The sequence below is a fragment of the Astatotilapia calliptera genome, chromosome 23 (genome assembly GCF_900246225.1).
Source record: "Astatotilapia calliptera chromosome 23, fAstCal1.2, whole genome shotgun sequence".
Classification (NCBI taxonomy): domain Eukaryota; kingdom Metazoa; phylum Chordata; class Actinopteri; order Cichliformes; family Cichlidae; genus Astatotilapia; species Astatotilapia calliptera.
In genome coordinates, this window is record NC_039323.1 from 170,284 (window position 1) to 190,889 (window position 20,606).

The 20,606-nt window shown below is 43.5% G+C and overlaps 1 protein-coding gene across 4 annotated transcripts in view; it reads left to right on the plus strand.

Moving 5' to 3' along the window:
- Positions 1–20,606, plus strand: part of usp13 (ubiquitin specific peptidase 13) — a 33,812-nt gene that overhangs the window by 2,532 nt on the left and 10,674 nt on the right. For 2 of the 4 annotated variants that reach the window (XM_026159984.1, XM_026159985.1), the window contains 15 exons: positions 2,091–2,154; positions 3,293–3,414; positions 4,026–4,168; positions 5,096–5,280; positions 5,688–5,785; positions 6,621–6,811; positions 7,160–7,231; positions 8,691–8,796; positions 10,290–10,415; positions 15,209–15,362; positions 15,731–15,905; positions 16,027–16,115; positions 16,555–16,677; positions 19,269–19,292; positions 19,706–19,849. In XM_026159984.1, coding sequence (XP_026015769.1) covers positions 2,091–2,154; positions 3,293–3,414; positions 4,026–4,168; positions 5,096–5,280; positions 5,688–5,785; positions 6,621–6,811; positions 7,160–7,231; positions 8,691–8,796; positions 10,290–10,415; positions 15,209–15,362; positions 15,731–15,905; positions 16,027–16,115; positions 16,555–16,677; positions 19,269–19,292; positions 19,706–19,849 — 1,816 coding nt within the window. The remainder of the gene's footprint in view (positions 1–2,090; positions 2,155–3,292; positions 3,415–4,025; positions 4,169–5,095; positions 5,281–5,687; positions 5,786–6,620; positions 6,812–7,159; positions 7,232–8,690; positions 8,797–10,289; positions 10,416–15,208; positions 15,363–15,730; positions 15,906–16,026; positions 16,116–16,554; positions 16,678–19,268; positions 19,293–19,705; positions 19,850–20,606) is intronic. The other 2 variants (XM_026159987.1, XM_026159986.1) reach the window with 2 other exon arrangements.

Sequence of the window (20,606 nt, forward strand, 5' to 3'; positions counted from 1 at the left end):
TTGAATCCGTAGCACATAAAGGTAATTCATTTAATAGAATTTAACAGAGTCGAACAGAAAAGCTAAAAAAACAACTCCTGAGTAAAACCAGTGATGTGTGGAATATTGATTCATATATTTAAATGATGATTGTTAACACATAAGACCAAATTAAATCCAGATTTCTTGCGCACAAAAATAATCACAACGTGTCAAGTTGTAAAAGCGTTTTATCGCAGATGTAAACTGAGAGAAATGTTTATGAAAAAAGTGTCTGGAGAGCGAGTAGGCCAGGTGCTTGAGTTTTGGGAGAGGAACGTCATCCCGGCCCTGTCTGATGCAGCATCCCAGTTGCTCCACGGTCCTACATCTGCTCGGTCATATTGTTCATTTCAATAAGTGTTTCCAGTTGGTGAAGCTGGACTGCAGGCAGGTAGGCCAGTTCAGGACACAGACTCTCCTCCCACAGAGGCTGATGCAGCATAATAGATGCAAGTTAGCATCGTCTTGGTAAATGTATTTGTATAGCGCTTTTCTAGTCCCTAAGGACCCCAAAGCACCTTACACTACATCCAGTCATCCACCCATTCACACACACATTCACACACTGGTGATGGCAGCTACATTGTAGCCACAGCCACCCTGGGGCGCACTGACAGAGGCGAGGCTGCCGGACACTGGCGCCACCAGCAGGCAACGGGTGAAGTGTCTCGCCCAAGGACACAACGACCGAGACTGTCCAAGCCGGGGCTCGAACCGGCAACTGTCCGATTACAAGGCGAACTCCCAACTCTTGAGCCACGATCGCCCGCTGGGCCCCTATGGGTTCATTTGCAAATCATTACACCCCCCCCTGTTTGTGTGTAACACTTGATGTTTTCAGGCCTGTTTCTCACCTCTAACTTTCCTCACTGAACGTTTTTCTAGTTTTTGTGTGTTTGGAAAATTCCAAGAGTTAACTTGGTAATTTGCTACTAATTATGTGGAAAGTTGAGGATTTCTTTAACTTGTAATAAAGAGATTAAAATCTATTTTTCTTAGTTTGCTGAACACGCCGTTAAAACCCACAATTCATCAAGCTGTGATGTTTTTAAGATTGGACCAGTGAGGTGTGCTTCAGTAAAACATGAGTAAAAACAATTTTCCAATTGGAAAGCAACAATAAGACGAGCATTACAAAAGTGAAACGACTGAACCCATTTATATCACAACAGAATTTATTACTGTAGAGTTTTATTACAATTAATGATGTTTTGTCCAAAGACTGTAACGTTACGCTTTTGTTGAGACTGAGCCACAGAGCTGCTGAGTCATTTAAGGGAACAGTCTTTGCAAAAGTATCACATCTGAACCAAAACATGCTTCACTTTTGTCTTTCTATGAAAACTGGATGGTGACCGACAAAGATCAGAGCTGCTGCCTCTAATTGGCTTCTGCTCTGCTTTGTAGAGAACTGCTATTTCAATGCCTGGATCTGTCCACAAACAGCTGCTCACATTCTGCAGGCTCCTGTGTCTGCTGGGTTTTTTCCCATGGGTCCACTCGGTCTCAAGCGTGTCAGCATTCTCCGTCTTTCTGCCCTGTTTACCCACCGAGAGAGGCTCATTCAGGCCAACCTGATCAAACTGAAAGGAAACCAGTTGGTGGCGCTGTGGAGTTGTGCTGCCAACTGATGATTCTGCAGATTCACGGTCCTAAGCCATTCAATAACTGTGTCAAAGCTAAAATATGTTAATGTTACTATTCTTTGTTTTTGTGTTCATGCTGCCTTTTTGATCGCACTTGACGACATTCAATGAAGAGACAATTGCAGCAGAGGCAGAAAAAGACCATGACACACACTACAGGCAAAGACAGGCCCACACATGATGTAAACAGTATCTGTCGTACTGAAGCACTTTATTAATCATCCTGTATGTTGACCCTGCCATGGTCGGGGTTTTCCGCTTGCCTTGTAAACTGACCGGCACCTGGAACGTCCAGCATCTATTCCTAACAAAATGACAACTATCTGGATTGGCTTTAGCACGGCATAAAAATGTGTTTTTTCAAGTAATTCTGGATGTCTGTGCAGGGTGCTGAAAGGTGTTTAAATGTGATGTTTCCTACAGAAAGCCACCGGAGCTGCTGGAGGCGGCGCCATCCCCAGAAGAAGAAATGGAAAAGTGTTTCTAGGTAAGACCGAGGCAGTGGTGCAAGTAGAGTTTACAGCCTTATGAATATAAGTAAAAGCATTCAGGGTTTTACTTCACTGGTACAAGAAACTCACTAAATGCTCCTTTCCTCACCACGAGACCTATCGTCAGAACTTAAATGTACCAGAGTAACGACGATCATGTTTACGGATTTTGTAGCATGAGAACAGGAAAATGAGTAATCAACTGTTTATACTCCAGCAGAGGCAGGATTAAAGCACTAAATCATACCTGAACAGTAAATCTCGTTGATTGGTGTTTGCAAAAGTGCAGCTCCAGAAGTAATTTACTGTTTTGGTGGTTTAATGTTAATGTGGTCAGAAACGCATCTCCTGCTCTGTCGTGACCCTCCAGCCGCCCCCTCTTGCCAGCCTTTACCCAAAGCGTCAGATGTTCCTCATGATGTGTCCCCTCCTCTTCTTCCTCCGCTTCATCTTGTTCTCTAAATATAGCTCATTTATTTGTAAATGTGGTTGGTAACTGTTCTAAATCAAATCCTGGCCCGCTCCCCTTCATCTCCGCCTCTTTGGGGGTGCGGAGAGGGAGAGTCGCCGGCCTCTCAGCTGCCACCGCCTGTCAACCTCCCGTCCAGGCTGCTGACACACTTCTGCTGCAGCTATGACGCTGCGCCCAGAGGACCAGGTGACTCTGCCTCCTTCCTGACGGAGGAATTCCTTCCACTCCATGAAGGGTAGATTAGATCAGCCCTCCAGCCATTACCTGCCTCTTCCTGAGGACTCCTTCTTTGGAGCAGTTCTTCCTGTTATCCTTTTAAGATCTTGAAGTGACAGCGGTTATGTACGTATCCGCCATAATCCCCACGTTGGTCCAGTGATCTAATTAAGGCGCTAGCTGCTGACGTCGCATGCAATCAGTAGGCATAACAGCATTGTCAGGGTTAACCTATGATCCTGTTTCCCACTGAGTCATTATGCACGTTTAGGCTGCAGTGGAAAACAAATGCTCTGTATGGAGGGTGATCAAAGCCCGCTCCTTAGAAATCCGCTACTGACTAAAGGAACAAATCATCATCTCAAATTCAAGCAGAAAAGAACATCAAGTAAAGATATTTCAGAACAAACTCAGTGGCAGCTGACTGTTTGCTTCCTCCCTGAAAGATTTAGAGCTGAACCGTGATTTTAACGGGGAGGACTATGAATACGAGGATGAGGCCAAGCTCGTCATTTTTCCAGACCACTTCGAGATCCCCTTACCAAATATTGAGGAGTTGCCCGCTCTGGTCAGTGAGTCGGTGTTACCGTTACAGTGCACGCTGATGGTTCCCTGAGTGGCCACCCCGTCTGTCTTGTAGAGCCACCATTTGGTCTCAATCCATATGTTTTACATTCAAGGTTCAAAAACATCTGTGAAAATTCAAAAACGAACTTCATTATAGAGGATTGGTGGGTGACCTGTGAGATGTACACCTTTGCAAACATTTCGGGGAACCATGTGGTGCACCTGTATGTGCCTTGTTTTCTGTGTTTACTGCTTGCATGGAGCACAGAAGAGACTTTTCACACATTTATTCGTTAGTTTGGCTTTTAGAGCTTGGCTTTGGCACGACCTCGACGTCTGTTTTATTATTTAATGCATGTGCGATTTCATGTTGCCGCGTGGAAAATATTTAATTGTACAGTGTAATAAAAGAGCAGGTGTGTTTTGCTGCTGGATTTTTCTTAACTCTTTCGGTGTTGAATCAGTCATGTGACGTGGCACACACTTTCTTTTTTAAGCACAAATCTTGCATGACCTCTTTGGCTCTTTTCTGTGGTTCTGAGCTTTTATGTTCAGTTGTAAGAAAATAATTGCTGAAATAAAATACTGACCGCTGACTCTGCTGACGTCCAGGTGACCATCGCCTGTGATGCAGTACTCAATGCACCATCAGCTTACAAGAAACAGGAGCCTGAGTCCTGGGAGGAGGAGATCCAGGTGTCTCGGCATGCCAGAAGCCTCAGACAGCTGGATAACGGGGTCAGGATCCCACCCAGGTCGGAGTGAAGTCTGTGTTATTCCCTGTATGCTGTCAATACAAATAACGGCAGTAAGAAACAACAGCTCTATATAGCACCATGATCACTTTGACCTTCAGATCAATGTACTGACTTTGAAGAGGTCAGAGGTCAAATCTGACACGTACTTTGTGTATGTCAACAATAATCACGACACCACAGAATTCTGGTTTCAAAGTTACGGTTTTTGTCCGTTTTTGACCACGAAGCCATTAAGTTGACTTTGAAGGCATCTCTGGATAGAAGTCCAGTTTATTCAGGTTATTGTGTTTGCAAACAGAATGATGGCACGCACACACTACAAAAACCTCGTTAGTGAAGCCAAAACGAAATGTGAACCATATTTCACATTTGACACTTCATTGATCAAAGTAATCTTTGGTTTCCACCTATTAAAGGCTTTGCTGCGTACTTTATTATACGTGTCTGAATAGGCATGGATGTAAACGTCTATGTTTTTAATGATTCTATATAAGGAAAGTCTTGTATTTGTAGTCTTTGTTTCTGTTGCTTTGATAACTAAAGAACAGGAGAGAACCTGTAAATCCGACGACTTTCACCCCTGTTGTTGAGGAAAATGCAATGTTGCAGTAAAAGTCTAAGTGGCTCGGATGGAAAAGCTGCTTGAAGATGTTTCACCTCTCATCCGAGAAGCTTCTTCATTCTAGGGTCAAATGGTGGAGAGTCCCAGATTGACTGTTTTGACCTTAGAACTCAGATGAGAGGTGAAACGTCTTGAAGCAGCTTAAAGGAGTCCAGACGCTTCTCCATCCGAGCTCCTTAGACTGCTGTGACCTGGATGACTGAGAAGCTTCACAGACATTTTGCAGTCAAAAGTGAGGCTTGGCACGACTGAGTGATTAAAAATGGCACATCAACAACACGAGTCTGTTTTGTTGTCTGCAGTGGCTGGAAGTGTCAGAAGTGTGAGATGAGAGAGAACCTGTGGCTGAACCTGACAGACGGAGCGGTGCTCTGTGGGAAGTGGTTCTTTGATGGGAGCGGTGGTAACGGCCATGCGCTGGAGCACTACAGAGAGACCAACTACCCTCTGGCTGTCAAACTGGACACCATCACCCCCGATGGAGCAGGTCTGGGACTCTTGATATCATCACGAGAGCCGTTCCACGAATCTAGAATTTCATTTATTTCACGTTGTCAGTGATCCTTCCTTTACATTTGTTTTGATCTTTAATGCAAAGAAAACTACAGAAAACTTGTAGTTTAGATCAAATTTATGGTAGTGTTTAAAACACAATAATATGTAGTTAAACTCGCTTCGTTTTTAAAAATTTGACATAATGTGTAGCATCGTGTAGCTATAATAATAATTTCACCTACCGACTGTCCGATCAAAGTTTTGTTCCTGAAGCTCACACAGTGACTCTTGGAAATACAAAGCAAGATCTCATCCATCTGTAGTTCATTTCTAAAGCGAGTAAGTTACCATCCCAACAATGAATCTTGTTGTAGTGATTAACTGCTCTTTAAATTTCAGACATCTATTCGTTTGAGGAAGAAGAAGCTGTGTTGGACCCGCACGTATCAGAGCACCTGTCACATTTTGGAATAGACATGCTACAGATGCAGAAAGGAGTAAGTTAGCTGCTTTGAGCCTAAAACATCTAAAACACATCAAAGAAATCAGTAATAATCAGTCAATTATCAAATCAATAACAAACGCACACCACGCTTCACTGCTGCAGCTACACACTGAACATTTTCATTGGAGTTTTACAAACATTTGTTACATTTCTTTACGTGAAATAAAGAAAACTTTGAAGAGATGTAGCGCTGTTAAATTCACTGAGAGGTTTATGACACAGCTGCCCTAAATCACTGCTATTTAAATGGAGTAATTGGTGTTTCTGTAATGGTTAATGCTATGGAAGAGGACTCCAGTGGCCCTAATCCTCTCCCATATTAATCTGTATGAGTGAAGCACACTATTATTTTTGATTAAAATGCCAAATTACACAAATTGACTTGCATTCCTACAGTGGTTGAATATTATGCTTGATTGATTTGAAGTTTTTGAAAGAGCTGTAAATATTTATGTTTTCTTGTTTGTATGTCAGATGCTCCAATAAATTTGATGAACACTGTATTTAAATCGTGCCAATAGGTGTCAGTCCCAAAAACATCAGTCTGGGGTTTTTGGGGATATTTCAATCAAAACAATCCACATTTAAAAGAACTTCATCTCAGAGTTTAGTTTAGTACATGAATAAAAAGTGTAGGACTGATTGGGATTGACCTGCCTGGATTCTCCAACGCTGTTTTTGGTCTAACCAGGCGTTTTTCATGTGGGGTGGAGTTTAAAAACCATAATAGACTTTCCAGTCAAATTCTCTCCAGCTTTGAGAACCAGATGAAGACTCTGTTTCTCCCAAAAGGTGTTTCTAATATAGCTTCCCTTTTCCCCCTTCAGACAGAAAACGGGCACCACACAGACAATAAACCCCGGCCGCGGGTCAGCGAGTGGGAGGTGATCCAAGAGTCGGGCATGAAGCTGAAGGAGGTGTATGGCTCTGGTTATACAGGCATCAAAAATCTGGGAAGCAGCTGCTACCTTAGTACGGTCATGCAGGTCCTCTTCAGCATCCCAGACTTCCAAAGGATGTGAGTAATATCTCGTATGTCAGATGTTATTGATTCTGTACTGGTTTCACAGAAAGACTGCTTTTCTTTAGAGCCAGTTTAAAAATGAGGTCTTGTTACCACAGAAGAATCTGAAATACTTTTTCAGTTTTTATTAACAATCAAAGCTGTTTTTTATCAAGTGTTTAAAGTGTAAATTTGTTGTTCAAAATAATTTACAAATATTTATTCATGTCAGTCGACAGAGGACATAAAAAAAATCTTTTGAGCATTATTTAAAACTGTTACTTTACAGTTAATGTTCCTGAGGGTCCATCATCCCGTATGCTCCTCTGTAGGTCAGAGTGTGACTCATGCTTTGCTCTCCAGGTATGTGGGTAATCTTCAGAGGATATTTGACTACTCACCGCTCGACCCCACCCAGGACTTTGCAACTCAAATGTAAGTGACTGCAGTGTCACGTTATGCAGTGTGGAACTGCACAAACAGGAGAGGGTGTTTTTCTAGCTGCTCAGGACTGGAATATTTTGTTAATTATAACATAATTAACACGATGTGTCGTTTTCTAATAGAACCAAATCTTGCCAATGAATTTTGATGCTAGTTGTAAAATCTGTTTGACTTTGTCACATAAGCCAGTATGTTGCAAGAGGCCAGTCAGATGCTGTGGGTGTGATGAATGGGAAGCAGATTCTTAGCCAGGAAGGCGATAGATATCAGCTGTGTATTTCATGCTGTGAGGCACGCAGCCAGATAAAAACACGTTTATATCTGTCACTGTTAGAGCTTGTCAGCGAGAAATGGGTCATAGGAAAGTAAACCGTTTATTTGTATAATGGCGCTCTCTTAAAGTTGGATTAATCTGAAGACAATTATGTTGTAAACAGGTACTTAATAGAAACGCTACGTGTGAATAAAGTGAATAAAGGTCAAGGTGCTGAAGGACAAACAGGAAAGTCTTTCATGATACACATGACGCATTCGGGGGGCGTGGATTGGAGCTGAGGTTCTGCCACCAAATATTTAAGTTCATTAAATTAGCATGTTGCTAAAGGTCGTGTAATCATTTGAAGAGGCTCTCCTCCAGATCTTTGCAGTAGTTGCGGTGCTGCGTGCCTCACTAAGTTAAGCAGGTGACCTGTAAGCTGTAAGGCTAACACAGGGCCGGGTTTACGCCACTTATCACACATTTATGGACTCATGCACCGTCTGGCACAAACTGTTTTAGCTCCTCTTGAAGCAAACGTCCGTCTGATTGGCTGCTCTGCATAAACACAAGGTTTGAACAGCAGGTGGGTGGAGCTACTGTCCTCGCAGCTATAGCTGTGTGCCTGTTATTACTGAATATCGGACGTCTGCTTTTGATCCAAGAGTGGAAAAACGCCCATGAAAACACGCCTGGATCGGGATAACTGTTACATGACCTCACTGTTTAATAAGAACATCAGTGTAATAGTGTATATATGACAGGGAAACAAATGAAGCAGACTAGGTCCCCTTGCTTGCTCCTTTTCACTTTTAATAAATATGAAGTAGTATACAGTCGATGAAAACTGTCATCAGCCTTGAATGAATCTAAATGACTGTATTTCTCCTAATTGTCTCTCTGGAGTACCACTGCACAGACGTATTTATAAGACAAGAAACAACCACAAAGAGCTGCAAAGAGGCGCCACAGCCAGTCCAATAACAAAACAGGCACTTAGGACTACAGCCTGCTTTAGTTTAAACTCAGGATTATCACGAGCTGGCCTCCAAGTGCCCTGTCTGAAGGTTTTGTAGTGTCTTTTTCCTTGACATCTGTGCACACTTCCTTCAGGGTGTGCCATCTAAAAAATAACCCCAGCAAGACTAAAATAAGACTCTACTTTATGCTTATGTGTGTGTTTTTGTGTGGCAGGGCTAAACTGGGACATGGACTGCTTTCAGGCCAGTACTCCAAACCGCCCATGAAATCTGAGCTCATTGAACAGGTGATGAAAGAAGAATACAAGGTGTTAAACTGGGTATGTCCAGCTTCCAAACTGGGTCCATAAGCAACAGAAGCATGCGAATAATCCTAACATTCAGATTTAGCCGCTCAGTTTGATTTAACGTTTGGTTTTTCATAGTAACGTAACAGAGTTGTTTTTTAAGGAGTGTAGTTGAGTTTATATATGTTTAAAGTCGCTTCTCTCCTCCTCCTGCTGTTTTCATTTGGTCTACAAACTGTTGACAGCAGTTTGAGCTGCTCGACTTCAACAGCTCCGTTAATATTTTGTGTTCTGCCTTTTAGTTCCTCACACCACAGCTTTATGCTGCTACATGGGTAAAATGTGCTACTGTTTAATTTATATGAATATTTACGTGTTTGTTTGTCATTTGAAACTGTTGCCTTTTCGGAGTCGTAGTACACATCTGCCACAAAATTACAGGACAGCCATAAAGGGTTATTTCTGTAAGCCCTGGGCTTCTTCCATAAGCTTCACCAGCCACCAGGCCGAGCTGTGAGCTTCCTGCATGTGTGATGGGGAATCGTGGTTGGACATATATTGACAGCTGGGGAGATGTGGGGGGAGAGCTTGTATTATGTCAGTGTGACCCAGCACAATCACAGAGTCTCATCAAATTGTTTCCTTAATGCTGGTACACGTTCTCGTGATGGAGGTTGGTGGTTTTACGTGTTAAAGACTATTACTTTTGTTTGATTGCAGAGAAAAAATATAGATTGGATGGCAGCAACATATTTAAACGTCTGCTTATTTTATAGTAACTGCTGGTTTATGCTTTTTCACACTTTAACTTCTGTTTAACCAAAGTAAATGTAGATATGTGTGAAGGAGCCAGGTTAAATGTTTTTGCTGCATCTTTGTGAAAGCACATTTTTATATGTATGGCAGCAACAAAGTTTTAGTCACAAGCTGCAAGTATCAACAGTGATGGCGAGCATTGGAAAAGATGCTTTTTACCTGAGCATTGTGATGCAGACGTCTGTATTTCTTGTTGTGACAGCTAGCTTAAAGTTTGAGTTTTTTAACAAAGAAGGTGGCGATGCCAGTGCAAAGAACCCACCGCAGACCCGATGGTGTTGTCGTTAACATGCTTTTCAGCATACTTGGTTGCTGTTCACACACTCAGTCAGCTGCAGCTCATAGCCCAACTCGCATTGACATCAACAACCCAGGACCCAGTCAGATTTTTAAGCCGGCAAGACGTGATTGCAGATGGCGTGCAGGTGTGTCCATCACCCCTGCAGCAGCACCGCAGACCGTGCCCCCACAGCAGCGAGTTTTTGAAGTATCTGTGTTACTTTGTAGCATCATATTTTAGCACATATATTATTGTCACGTTAGACAAACATGTTGATTAGCCTGACATCACACATTCCTTCCAACATCTATAATTCCCACTCTCGGTCAGCTGTCTCTTGTGTTATATGGTCCTCTGAAAAGGCCGAGTATTTACGCGTAGTCAGATTATGTGAGACATCTTTTTATATGTATATATATTTTAATTGCAGCACCAGCAGAAGGGCATCTCTGCTCGAATGTTGAAGGCTCTGGTCAGCAGGGGACACCTAGAGTTTTCCTCCAACAGACAACAAGATGCTCATGAATTCCTCCTGCACATGATCAACCTGGTGGAGGTGAGTGAAGCCGGGTGGAAAAATGTCTTCACATATCCACATGTACACTAATTACACACTTTATTAGACATCCCTTGTTGTGGCCATTTTTGTTGAATGTTTATAAAATGCAATCTGTATTCATTTTTGTTTTTTCTTTAAAGGTGTAAGAATGTACTGACCTGGTTTTGTTATGTAAATTTGTAATTAATTTTATTGGAGAAGCTTTTGCAAAGTGATTGGTTTATTAGCTTATGGACCCTCTCATTAATCAAGAGATTAAGAGCACCCTGGATGGGTGTGGTAAAGAGGTTTTTTGTTTGCCAAATGTCAGATGGGAAGACGGGAGGGTTAGGAAATGATTTTTTGACCACTTTTGAAGTTGTTAAAGCAAATTAAGTTAACTTTCGTTTAATTTTAAGTTTTAAGAAGTTATTTGGCTGATTTTTGTTTATAATTTTCCACGAAATAAACGGCATATGATTTTTAAACAATGGAGTCAGAAGTGCGTTCTAAAACAAACCTCCCGTTGCCACCCACGGCCTTTTCTTGGACTTTTTTGGTGTTTGGAACGTAAAAGGCCGCGACATCCCTGTTCAACTGTCTTATAATGCAAATACTGTGTTCAAGTTCAAACTGGGCACCAGAATGGGAAAGAGGTGATTCCAGTGACTGTGAAAGTGACAGGCTGTGACTGCAGAGTTTGCTGAACTGCTGGGATTTCCCAACACGACCTTCTCTATGTTTGAAAAAGAGAAAATATCCAGTGAGTGCGAGTACGAGACGTCAGAGTCAGACTGAGGCTGGCAGCAATAACTCAAATAAACACTTGTTGGAATCAATGTATGCAAATGAGCACAAAGTTGATCTTAAACTGCTTTCAGTGACAACGCACTGCAGTTTGAAAGGCCTCCACAGTCACCAAATTTCAAACTACTAGAGCAAGTTTGGGTTGTGGTGGAAACGGGAGATTCGCATCATGGACGTGGAGTTGAATAAATCTGCAGCAACGTCGAACCAAAATCTCTGATCTTTGTTTCCAGCACCCTGTTGGCACAAAGAATTAGAGAAGTTAAGAAAACAAAGGGGGTCCAAATGGTATTAGCAAGGTGTATCTACTAAAGCGGCTGATGAATGTATAAATCTGGCAAACGACTTTTAGAAATGTGAATGTAAATACATCTGTGAATTCTATATTTGATGTAAGTGTTACAATGTTGCTCTGTAAAATTAAAAAACCCTGACGTCTGTCAGCGTGCCTCGCTGCGTCACAGAAAATCTTTAAAATGACGTAAAACATCCCACGTGACCGATGTGCTGTAAACTGCAGTTTTCTGTGACATTGTCACAGAGTGGGAGCTGTTGTGGGATATGGTGAGTGTGACACACGGGGACAGACAGTTTATTGGAGGAGGGGCCGTTTGTTTTCGACTAAACACAGCACGCCGTCTCCCTGGTTGGTACATAAACATGGGGTGTGCTGAAATGTCTGTCTCAAGCAGGATATCTATAGACCTCTGCTATCGCTTACACTGTGTGGCCAGATAATGCCTCCGATTCTGCCTCACCCAGGACGCATGCCCTGAGATAGTCTGCACATAAACAAAACATAACAACCAATCTCTCCTAACCTCTGTGGCTGTTGTTAAAAAAAATCATCTGTAGATATATTTCACACTAAATGTGATTAACATTTTTGTTTTTGTTTCCACACCTCCTTTGACCTACTAGTCAGTGTTTACATGCCAGTTTAGTTACCCATACATGGATAACCTGAATAACATCACCACCATCAGCAGCACGCCCAGCCTGTGCCATCCTACAAATATGGCTGAAGTGACATTATAACTCGTGTATTGCTGTAGCATCTTAGAATAGAAGGGCTGGGGTGCAGAGAGGCCTTGGCCTTGGCAAACGAGTGCTTTAATCACAGTGCCATCCTTCACCACAGTCTTCAAATAAACACTGCTTCAATCAGCCCTGCTGAGGATATGGAGCCTGTCAGTGATAATGATTCTTCCTAGTTTTCTAAAAAAAGATGCAGCTCTCTCCATTGAGGCATTTGGTAAATTAAAGAGTCACATCAGTGTTTTGAATGGCTGTATTAAGAAATGTGGGTCAAACTGCAGTCACGCTTAAGTCTTGCCAGGAGAGTCTAGAGAGACCACGGCAAAGACAGTCGTTTCTGTGATTTATATATCCAGTCTCTATCCACCTCTTCCCCAGTTTATGTCATTGTCAAATAGAGCTGTTACATTTAACCGTATTTATAATTTGCTTAATATGCCAGCGCTCCCACCTCCGGCAGAGCTCAACAGCAATCTGAGGGAGACTCGGGACATTGAGTCTGACCATGTTCAGCACCTCCGTTGCACTGAGCTGCGGCTGCAAGGTGGTTGGTACCCGTCGTGGTGGTGTCCCCCGAACCAGACGTGAAGGGAACCATCAGACTGACGAAGGAGTCCTGTCAGGTTTGGTTAGCCTAGGACTTCGATGGCAGCTGATAGGTACCGATTGGCCAAGCGGAACATGGTTTGGGAGTGGCTGAAGCAAAAACTCGAGTGTGGGAGGAGTTCAGGGAGGAAAAAGACTTTCGGACTGCCTTGAAGAAACATGGAAAACCGTCAGGCAACTCGGAGGGTAAAGCAGTGCTCTACCTGCACTGTGTGTAGTGGAGCGCTGCTGGCTTCGACCGAGGACATTGTTGCACAGTGGATGGAACTCAGAGGACTTCCTTAGTCTTCCGCAGAGAAAGCAGAGTCTGGAGACGAGGGGGACAACTCGTCTTTTCCGGGGGGAGGTCACTGAAGTAGCTCCTTGGTGCCAGAGCCCCTGGTGTGGACGAGGTTCGCCCTGAGTTCCTGAAGGCTCTGGATGTTGTAGGGCGGGCTTGGTTGAAACGCCTCTGCAGTGCTGCGTGGAGATCAGGTGTGGTACCTCTGGATTGATAGACCGGAGTCGTGGTTCCCATCTTCAAGAAAGGGTGTGCTCCAACTGTAGGGGATCACAGTCCTCAGCCTCCCTGGGAAAGTCTATGCCAGGGTGCTGGAAAGGAAAATGTATCCGTTAGTCGAACCTCGGATAAAGGAGGAACAATGCGGTTTTTGTCCTGGTCGTGGAACCAGGACCATGGACTTGGAGAAGACATTCGACTTTGTCCCTTGGTGTATCCAGTGGGAGGTGCTCAGGGAGTATGGGGTGTTTGGTTAATTGCAGAGCTTGGTCTGCATAGTCTCCAAATCTGAGGCCATGGTCCTCAGCTCGAAAAGGGTGAAGTGCCTACTCTAGGACAAGTTCCCAAGTGGAGGAGTATCTTGGGGTCTTGTTCATGAGTGAAAGGAGAAAGGGACAGGAGATTGACAGACGGATTGATGCTGTGGCTGCAGTGATGCAGACGCTGTACCAGTCCATCATGGCGAAGAGAGAGCTGAGTGTGAAAGCAATGCTCTCAATGTACTTGTTGTTCTACATCCCTACCCCTGTGGTCATGAGCTTTGGGTAGTGACCGAAATACAAGCAGCGGAAATGAGCTTTCTCTGAAGAGTGGCTGTCAATGGAAAATTGTATTTAGTAGTCAGTATAATCTTTTAGTGATATAAGTTTGCATATGGTAGAATACTGCATGTAGTTATTTGTATTAGGAAATATTTAACCATGTATGCTTAGAGGCATATAATTAATTGTGTAGTGACAGGATGTGTGATCTCTAACAGGCTGCAGGCTTGGTGTGCACTCCAGGAATGCACCCCCACGTCCTGGGAGCATGAGAGGTTGCACCTTGTTTTATTGTTTTATTGTTTTAACATAGCTATGTCTGTTTTAGTCTAAGTGCCTTTTTGCCTAGATGAACCGCTGGACTTCTTCACTGTGTTATCTAGGGTGAACCATCTAGGGTGAGGGGGAGATTACCCTCTTCTTAACCAAGGATGTACCTTTTGTGCTTTCATGTTATATGACCCTTTGATCAGCAGCACACACACACACACACACACACACACACACACACACACACACACACACACACACACACACACAAATGCTCACTGAAGTATAAATAAAGACCGGGGCAGTTTCTTAGTGCGAGTCTCAGTTTGGAGGCTGCCCTTGCTAGCAAGAAGTTCTGTGTGTTTCTCTTCTCTGAGTCTTTACTGAAGAAGTGTTTTAGAATATTTTCCCTAACAGTGGCTTAGAGATGGGGTGAGGAGTTTGGCCATCTTGGAGGAGCTCAGAGTAGAGCCGCTGCTCCTCCACATTGAAAGGAGCCGGTTGAGGTGTGCCGGGCCAAGAGGCAGGACACGCTGGAGAGATTATGTCTCTCGGCTGGCCTGGGAACGCCTTGGTGTTTCCCCGGAAAGGCTGGAGGTGGCCGGAGAGAGGCAGGTCGGGGCTTCTCTGCTTAGGCTGCTGCCCCTGCGACCCGGCCCCAGATAACCGAAACAAAATTAATGATGGATGGATGGGACTAATACTTTATGACAGTGGTGTCCAACTCCAGGCCTCGAGGGCCGGTGTCCTGCAGGTTTTAGATGTGTCCTTGATCCAACACAGCTGATTTAAACGGTTAATGACCTCCTCAACATGTCTTGATGTTCTCCAGATGCCTGGTAATGAACTAATCATTTGATTTAGGTGTGTTGACCCAGGGTGAGATCTAAAACCTGCAGGACACCGGCCCTCGAGGCCTGGACTCGGCCAAGCCTGCTTTAGGGATAATAAACTAAAGTCAGCCTGACACATAATCCAAATGTGGTCCGATTCTGTTATCGATGCTCATATTCAGCGTCTCTGAATCGTAAATCTTGGTGTTTCTGCAGAGGAACAGCGCAGGCTCAGAGAATCCAAGTGATGTGTTTCGCTTCCTGGTGGAGGAGCGAGTTCAGTGCTGCCAGACTCGTCGTGTCCGTTACACTCAGCGGGTTGACTACTGCATCCAGCTGCCCGCTCCATTTGAGGCCGCCAGCAATCGAGGTAACGGAGCCCCCACACGCTTACAATGCGAATGGAGGCCACGATTGCCTCTGGTCACTGCAGCAAGTGGGAGAATGAACTGGACCTGCTCTGAGAAGGGAATAATGTTCCCGGCTAAGAGCTGTTTTGTATGTAAGGTATAATTACACCTTCACAGCTTGATATAAAGTATTACGTGACAAATTGTATGTACTATTTAAATGTTGCCAAGATGAGAGTATTTGACTGAAACAGTGGAGTTTTAGTTAAAGCTCTGCAATGCTACACTTACAACAAATACATTGGCTTTTGCAGCTTTTGCAGCACCTTCAGTTCTGAGAATGCTGCAAATGAAAGTGACACATTTTTGTTGTTTTTTTCATTACCAGAGGAGCTACTTGCATATGAGGTCAAGCGTAAGGAAGCAGAAGAGAACATGCGTCCCCCTCCTGAACCAGTGAGAGCGCGGATCCCTTTCACTGCTTGTCTGCAGGCCTTCACAGAGCCGGAAAATGTTCCTGATTTCTGGAGCTCGGCACTGCAGGCCAAGTCAGCTGGAGTCAAGTAAGCAACGTCCACTTGTTCTCGGGCCAGAAATGACCAACGTACACCCCTTTTTAACCAGTATATTTAAACGAAAACCAGCTGGATTCATAAACTGAATTTTCAACACATTCTTTTACAGAACTTCCCGATTTGCCTCGTTCCCAGAGTATCTGGTGGTGCAGATTAAGAAATTCACATTTGGAGTTGATTGGGTGCCGAAAAAACTAGGTAACTAGTATCTCACACTTTAGTGACTGATCAGATTTATTGACCTTATATTTCCCTCCACCAGCATGTCTCAGTAAGTGCAATGCTATAAACCCCCAGCAGAGGGCACCATTAAACTGCAGTTCACAAGGCACAGCAGTGAATCTGTTGCCGGGTGGAGAAAACGTTTCACCTGCACTTTGAACACATGGTTATAAACGTTTATCTGTCATCCTGTCGGTGTCCGTAAAACGCTTTTGCTGTTTAGCTGGTAGTTGAAAATCAATCGGTGTGTTTAGCACCTTAAAATGTTCATAAAGTGTTCAGTTCAGTTCATAAATGGGGAAAAAGGTCAGTTCACGCCTCACATATAGATCGTAATATTTAAAAGTTGATCTGAGAGCTCACTGTTCTTACTGCTGGATTCTTCAGTTTGATACTTTTATATCTCGCTCTGCAGATGTGGTCATTGACGTTCCCGACTTCCTGGATCTGAACCGGCTCCGAGCCACGGGGCTGCAGGCAGGTGAAGAAGAGCTGCCGGACCTCATGCCTCCCATTGTTTTACCCGAAGACACCAGAGGTATGAAATAAAATGGAGGAGGGAGTTTTTAAGCCTATTTGAGTTTAACAATTTGCTCTTTTCTGTATTATTTTCTGTTTGATGTTGACAAATAAACATCCATATATTATAATATATGGCATCTATTAGATGCTGCTCCATTTTTCTCACCCAGAATTCAATGAGAAGGTTACAGGCTCTCATAAATTGCCTGCATTGGCCTACAGGGGTGTTAGCAGTCATGCATGAATTCTAGAAAAACAGTGTACCAGCACCCTTAATTACTCCGGGCGTTTTTGGCCCTTCATCTTTGATTTCACAGTCCCTTATTAATTTTAAAGGGCACTGTTTTCCCAGAGCGCGAAGCCTTTTGTTGTACTGTTTAGCCAAAAAAGCCAAGAATATTTCTTCACTCCATTTATGTGCTAGAAACACCTCAGTATATGAAACTTTGTGTTTACCCTATAACATAACACGTTGCTGCTTAAACCAGCTGCAGTGCCCCAGATCCTTTTTGGCAGGTCTCGGGTATTTTTGTGAATTAAATGGTCTGTGAAATTGTCTCTAATATAATATTCTGCTGAAAGCCACCCATATTCCCTCCTAAGGACACATTAAATGGAATCCCACAGGAAAGGCATGCTCAATCAATTACTGAAGAGTGTTTGTGTTCACAGTGTGGCTAAGCCTAATAGGTTCTAATGATTTCACCAGATCTCCTTGTAACGCACTTCCCTCAGCTCTGGGATTAAAGTACTGGAAGCTAGCGAGTTATAGCACTCAATAAAATATTGTCACTTTTTAAGAAACTTTTTTGCAGGCTTGGTAATATTTCAGCCGTTAAATCCATGCCACTTTAGCCCTTATTAAAAATAAAAAATCAACCCCACAAAGGCAGTGCCCTCCTTTTTGTTTGCCTTTCGTCTCTCTCTGCTCTGTGATTGCAGTTTCCTCCTCCTGTTGTAAAGTTCAGCTACATCGCTGTCTCTGTTAATATTTCAGCAGATGTGAAGTACAGAGAGTCCTATAATGTTTCAGGCTGTGAGCACATTTGGGGGTGGGCTCGAGCAGAGACGGTAACATCTGAGAGCAGCCTTTGCTGTGCTTCACACATCCATAAACTTGGATCTTTCTTTGGTTTCGTCTGCTGCATCTTAGCACATGAATACACAATAGAAAAACTTTGCACTCGCTTGTCTTAGTGTGCCTAAATATTTTAGGACTGAACATGGTGTGCTGTACTGTCGGTGTCAAACAATCTGAGTGGAGTATCTGCACATTAGAGCATCATTGTTTTGGTTTGCTTAGACCCTGTTACGGCTTGGCGTCCTGTACAGATATCTTTGAGGGCCACAGACACACACATGCTTTTATTTGCAGCAAATCTGCACGTCGCTCTGAGCTTCTATTTCAGGAGGTTAACAACAGCGTTGCCTCTGTAAATCGTGCAGCTAAAGCTGTGAAATGAAAACAGGTCAGAGGAGACAACACGCTGCATTCAATGGCCTTTCAGATTTATTTATTTCACATTCATATGATGAGTTTTGCTGGTTGTAAATGAACCGCTGGCCCGTTCCTCCCCTGCTGGAATTCGCAGTGATTCATCGTTGGTCGCACTTCTATCTCCAAAAGGCTTCAGTGATTCTTATTGATTTCATAGCAGCACACAAATGTGTTTTCCTGTACGCTGCTTGAAGCACATTATTTCTCATTGGTCTGTTTCTATTCACTCAATTATTCCAGGCCATTCAGAAAATGGAAAGTGAATTGTTTTCTTTTGCTTCCACTTTTCTTTTGGTTAAAAAATACAAAATTAACAATCACAAACTGCACACGATGTATTGAAACTGGTTCAGCTTTGTTCCTTCCCTGTTTTGGTTACTCACATTATCCATTTAAACCTATTAAAGCAAACCTGCGATTTAAAAGAAACCATGGAAGATGGCTACTCCAGCTGCATTCACTGGGTCAGTATTTCCTTTCAGTTAATATAGCAAACTGGATAAAACCCAGCAGCCGTCCGAGGGGCTGTAACTGAGGCCATGAGGGGAAAACAAAGGAAAATGAACAAAAGCCTGTGCCGCTCTCAGGCCGTGTTTCTGCATTATTTTTTTTCTTCGTTCACCCGATGTTTTCATATCTGTGTAAAATAAAATGTGTTTGTAGGACACTGACAACATTTCACGGTCCAAAATAACACAGTTGGGCAGTGTTTCTGTGACTCATGAGGGGTGTGGGAGGGGACATTTGCTTCTCCCCTTGATGTTCTGCAGCTAAATGATCCTTTTATGAGAAAGGTAAAAAGAAAATTTAAAAGACAGAAATACCAACTGTGCCCAGGACCCGCCACGGGTACTCGAAAACATCTGGATTCCCTGTGTTACAATGGATTTGTTTGATGAACTGTACCTTTGTTTGTGAATATTAATAACGTGCCGGCAGCTCAGATTTTCCAGGATATTGTCTTGGCCGATTATAGATGCTATCTGTACAAATGTCTGCAAATCTTTTATTATTCTCAAAGAGTGAAATGATTCCAAAACAGAATCAACAGTAAATACAGAGCCAGCGATGGTGATGCTTGACTGTGCCGTGTCCTCCTCCTCTTTCAGATAACTCCATGAGCTCCTTGGACTGTAAGTATTTAATTTCTCTGCACAGCTGTGTGCCAAACTGAATAAACATGCAACATTTCTATAAGTTATAACCATAGAAAATGTATTTCGAGCTCGAAGCAGTGGTGATGAATGCTAGCGAGCTAAACCTCTGACCTACCTGAGCAGGTGCTGCAGCTGCTCTCGACTTTGTGACAAACTTGGCTTTGCTGTGCAGCTCTGCTTGCTTTAGCCAGACTCATTTCTCTCCTTGATAAATCATCCCTCAACAAAGATGCCTCTGCAGGCCCGACGCTCCTCTGCTCTCTTTGTTTAATGAGTCCCACAGAGGGAGTCGCCACAAATCTGTTTGGCTGTTTAGACTCAAGCCACTGCTACTGTTGAATCAGCAACTGCATGTTTTAGTTATTGATGCTGATTTGTTGTGTCCCCAGCTCCAGAAATAGACGAGGCTGCAGTAATGCAGCTGGCGGAGATGGGCTTTCCGCTGGAGGCCTGCAGGAAGGCGGTGTACTACACGGGGAACATGGGCCCTGAGATGGCCTTCAACTGGATCATAGCCCATATGGAAGAGCCAGGTGAGCCAGCATCACGGCACAATGCACCGAGGATGGAGGATGATGTCGTGGTGGAGTGTGAAATTAAACATGTCACATGACCTCTACAGTCAGAAGTTCTGTACAAACATTTTTCTCAGTTCAGGGCTATAAACATGTTAGTGCTGGTATCAAATTACATGTTGGGACTTATTTGCTTTTTTTCACACATAAAATACTAAATAAAAACAATACAAATGCATTTTTTCCACGATGTACACTTTATATCACCAGAAGCACGCACCCACCCAAATCATTCAGTTCAGGTGTTTCAGTCACTTCTGTGGCTGCAGGTGTGTAAAGTCAGCTGCTGCAGACTGCTTCTACAAACAACTGTGCCACGAACAGGTCGCTTGCAGGAGCTCGGTGAATTTCAGCGCGGCGCTGTGATAGGACACCACCTGTGCAGTCCACTCGTTAAATTTCCTTCTTACTAAATATTCCACAGTCAACTGTTAGTGGCGTTATAACAAAGTGGTTGCAGTTGGGAACAACAGCAACTGAAGTGGAAAGAGAACTCCTCTGTGCCGAGTGTAAAGTTTGGTGGAGGAGGAAATTCTTAATGCTTCGGCATGCCAAGATGTTTTGGACAACTTCATGCTCCTGAATTTGTGGGAACAGTTTGGGAACGGCCTCTTCCTGTTCCAACATGACTGCACACCAGTGCACAAAGAAAGGTCCATAAAGACGAGGATGAACACATGTTAGGTTGAAGAACACGACTGGCCTGCACAGAGTC